At 53.9% G+C, this 4,048-nt stretch overlaps 1 protein-coding gene across 1 annotated transcript; it reads left to right on the top strand.

Moving 5' to 3' along the window:
* Positions 1–480: 480 nt before the first annotated feature.
* Positions 481–3,367, top strand: LOC102440393 (DNA-directed RNA polymerase II subunit RPB3-like; the record flags this gene model as incomplete). Its single annotated transcript, XM_014451273.2, has 5 exons — positions 481–855; positions 1,442–1,493; positions 1,690–1,858; positions 2,028–2,102; positions 2,644–3,367. Coding segments are annotated over 5 exons (816 nt in total), but the record flags the coding sequence as incomplete, so codon positions are not given.
* Between the last annotated feature and the right edge of the window lie 681 nt (positions 3,368–4,048).

Below are 4,048 nucleotides of genomic sequence, written 5' to 3'. Positions count from 1 at the left end.
TATGTATTTAAATGCCATTTAACAAAGAAAAATCAACCAAAAAAATGAGTGTCATAGGTTCGCCATCACTGGGCTGGGCTATTAAATTTTCTCTAGTGTTATATTTACTGAAAGATGGAATGGTCCTTTTTTTTTTGCTTTTCTGAAAATCTGCAGAAAAGTTGAAGAAACAGAATGATAAATTTCCATCTACTTTTGACCTTTGTTGCCAATTGTTAATATTTTGCTACATTTGCTTTATTTTACACATGTATGTGTATATATATAAATGTGTGTGTGTGTGTATATATACGTATATATATATGTATACAGTTTTTTTGTTTTGTTTTAAGAAAAGGTCAGTAGCCTAGAATTTGAAAGGCACTTCTTCCTAGTTCCCTTTATTTTAAATGACTCTATTCCCGAGCTAGTCCACCTAGTCCATGGAGGATCGCCGTTGTTCTCTGGGAAGGACACGCCCAGGGCCAGGCTGAGATGTGAACAGTGCGTGTCCCGGAGGCAGCCCGGCAGCTGACGGGTGTGGCAGGAGCGTGGGTGTCGGCACACACGGTTGTCTCTAACCTGGGAAGTGCTGCAGTGGAGAAGGTTACCAGATTGACAGCTCCCAAGGGTCTGGAGACTGGTCAGCCCTTTTCTAGACGAAGAGACAGTAGGAACTGGGGATCGCAAGCAGGGAGCTCAGGACCCGCCCTCCCCACACTCACGCCTGCTCTCTCCCTGCCTCAGGACTGCACGTGCGAGGAGTTCTGCCCCGAGTGCTCGGTGGAGTTCACTCTCGACGTGCGGTGCAACGAAGACCAGACTCGTCACGTCACGTCTCGAGACCTCATCTCCAACAGCCCCCGGGTCATTCCAGTCAGTGTCTGAGGGCAGCCCTGCCCAGGCCCTTTGCTCTTCTCCTTCTGCGTGGGCCCGACTGGGGGGGATTCGCCTAAGGCACCACCTTGCCCTGTGTTACCCCTGATGCCTGGACATGCTCATTCTGGGCTCCTGGGGTGGGCGGACATGGTTGGTGCTGTGTGCCCTCTGTCGCCCGGGCCCCTTTAAAAGGCCACGGTATAGCCTTAGCTGGTTTGGCTCAGTGGATAGAGTGTCGGCCGGTGGACTGAAGGGTCCTGGGTTCGATTCCAGTCAAGGGCACATGCCCGGGCTCGATCCCCAGTAGGGGGCATGCAGGAGGCAGCTAATCAATGATTCTCTCTCTCCCTTCCTCTCAGATCAGTTTTAAAATAAATAAACAAAAGGGCACGGTACTGTTTTGACAGAGAACTGTCACAAAGCTGTGAAGCAGGGGTTGGAGTACAGGCACCAGCACAGATTGGTCCTAGTAGGCACTCCTGCCCCTGGTTGGCAGGTTGCGATCTGGACGTGCTGGGAGGTACTTGGCAGAAGAGACTGGGAGATGAGCGGCTAATAAATGTCTCTGTTTGGGCTCCGGCAGGTGACATCCCGGAACCGAGATAACGACCCCAATGACTACGTGGACCAGGATGGTAAGGGGCTGGCGTGAGTGTGCAGATGGCTACCTGACCTGTTGGTTGGCAGAGACCAGACAGCCTCGTGCTGCCTGGTCACAGCTGGCCTTTGGTCTGTTTTTCCAGATGTGTGTGGCCCTCAGTGGCACTCCAGGTTGATGTGGGGGGACCGTGCCTCTGTGGCCCCGGCACCGACTCCCACCTCTCTCCACAGACATCCTCATTGTCAAGCTGCGAAAGGGCCAGGAGCTGAGACTCCGCGCCTATGCCAAGAAGGGCTTTGGCAAGGAACATGCTAAGTGGAACCCGACTGCAGGGGTGGCTTTTGAATATGATCCCGACAATGCCCTGAGGCACACAGTGTACCCCAAGCCAGAGGAGTGGTAAGTTCCCGCTGGGGATGAAGGCGGGTGGTTAGAGGGGGTGGAGTGGACGTGGCTCCTAGTCCACGTCCGTGGCTCCTAGTGACCCAGATGGGCAGACTCACTGCGGGCACAGGTGCCTGGTGGAAGCAGCAGTAACAACCGGGTGCTGAACTGTGTTTGACCTCAGGCCAAAGAGCGAGTACTCAGAGCTGGATGAAGATGAGTCCCAGGCTCCGTACGACCCCAACGGCAAGCCGGAGAGGTAAGCGCCTGGGCCAGCACGGACGGTGAGATGTGTAGGAACGTACAGTTTGGTGCAGTTAGGGTGACCCTTTCCCTTATGTCCCAGCTTCCAGAAAGCTGAGGAGGGGCTGAAGACCACTGAACCCAAGATGGGTGCGTCCCCCTGTAGTCACTGAAAAAGAGGGGCCTCCAGTTATCCAAGCGCTTCCTGTTCTGGTTTGCAGCATCCAAAGATGGGGTCAGATCAGGGCCAGAAACTGACCAGTCTTCTAGGGAGGAACAGAGACGCTGGCCCGTGCGACCCGCTTGTTTATTTTCCACTTTCTCCTCAGTGCGGGACACATCCATACAGAAGTGTTTGGGGGGGTTCACAGTATCTGTGAGGTGACTGTAGCCTCTTTGAGGTCCTGTGAAAAGCACTGTAAAAGGATGGAGGTCAACCCTGGAGCCAGGTTGAGTTCCTGGTGGGAAAGGAGTTAAGACTCAGGAGGGAGCGGTGGCCCTGGCCCAGCTCAGGCTCACCAGCCCCTGGGGCGGCTCTCACTGGACTCCCGCCTCAGGTTTTACTACAACGTGGAGTCCTGTGGCTCTCTGCGCCCCGAAACCATCGTCCTCTCGGCCCTCTCTGGGCTGAAGAAGAAGCTGAGTGATTTGCAGACCCAGCTGAGCCACGAGATCCAGAGTGACGTCCTCACCATAAATTAGCCGCAGCTCATCCGCCCGAGCGGAACAGGATCCGAGCAGCAGCTGTGTGCAGGTCTCCTGAGACCCTCCACACCCCCGAAGTCCCGACAGCTGTACTGAACTTCCTGGCCAGCCATCAGCACCAACTGGAGGTAGCAGAGGGGAGGGTGCCCCTCCCGGCCTGGCTTGGTCCCAGGTAGATTACGGGGTGCCCCTGGTATTGGAGACAGGACAGTCCTTCACTGAGCGTGCAGCATCCTGGCCCTGCCTGCTGATGGCTGGTCGCCCCAGAACCCAGACCTCCCTCCCCCTGGTCTGCTTATAGAGGTCGTACTGCTTCCCTGTTGAAAACTGCGCTAGACCCTCCTCTTCTGGTCATTTCAGCTCTTGACTTGCTTTCTGTGTGAAAGTTAGCATTTCACAGCTGTACCTTAGGTTTCCGCTGTTAGGATTGAGTGTTAGAAGTCTCATGCAGGCCGCCTACAAACCCAGCCCCTGCCCATGGTCAGCCTACACTTCGCTCAAATTCCCAAGTGTCTTTAGACCCTGGCTGCTCCTCCCCACCCCACCCCTAAATAAACCCTGTATTTCATTCTCTACCCTTCAGTTATGACTTCACTGCCAATGATCTGCTTAATTAGTTTGGGGTGGGGAGGGGAAGGGGAGGGGAGAGGGTGGGGTGGGGTGGGAAAGGGCCTTAATGAAGGTCTGGCCTTGACCCTTAGTCCTGTTGGGAGGAACATACCCAAAGCAGTTAATTAGGCAGCCTGGCGGGAGGCATGGGAGAAAACCGGAGATACAGTGCAGAAAGGAAGGGATATTTATTAACAGTAGAGTTTTTATTTTTGGCAATAAAGAGCACAACATAATCTCCTTCATGCGTCATCGTGCTGCTCGCTGAGCCAGCAGCTCCCCCCTCCAAGGCCTCAGCGGGCTCTCCTGCAGGCTTATGCCTCTGGTGGTCGCTCCCTGCTCGGTTCAGAGCCGAGCTGGCTGTGGCCACCTCCTTGGCTCCAGGGCTCTGCTGGAGGGGCCTCCTGCCTTATCCTCCTCCTGCCACAACTTGAACAGTGGTTATTTACATCAGGGTAACAAGGTCTGTTCCCACAAATCAGAACCCTAAGTATTTTTAAAAAAAAAACAAAACACAACACACATAACCGAAGGTTTGATGTGGATAGAAAGATAGCCCTTCTGCCCAGTAGTCAATAAATACCAGCACTAGAAAGTCAATTGCTTTAATTGCATCTCAGCAGGGACCTCAGCACCATGTGGGGAGGA

This window comes from Myotis lucifugus, unplaced genomic scaffold (assembly GCF_000147115.1).
Source record: "Myotis lucifugus unplaced genomic scaffold, Myoluc2.0 scaffold_11185, whole genome shotgun sequence".
NCBI lineage: Eukaryota > Metazoa > Chordata > Mammalia > Chiroptera > Vespertilionidae > Myotis > Myotis lucifugus.
This window is presented reverse-complemented; position numbering and strand designations above follow the sequence as displayed.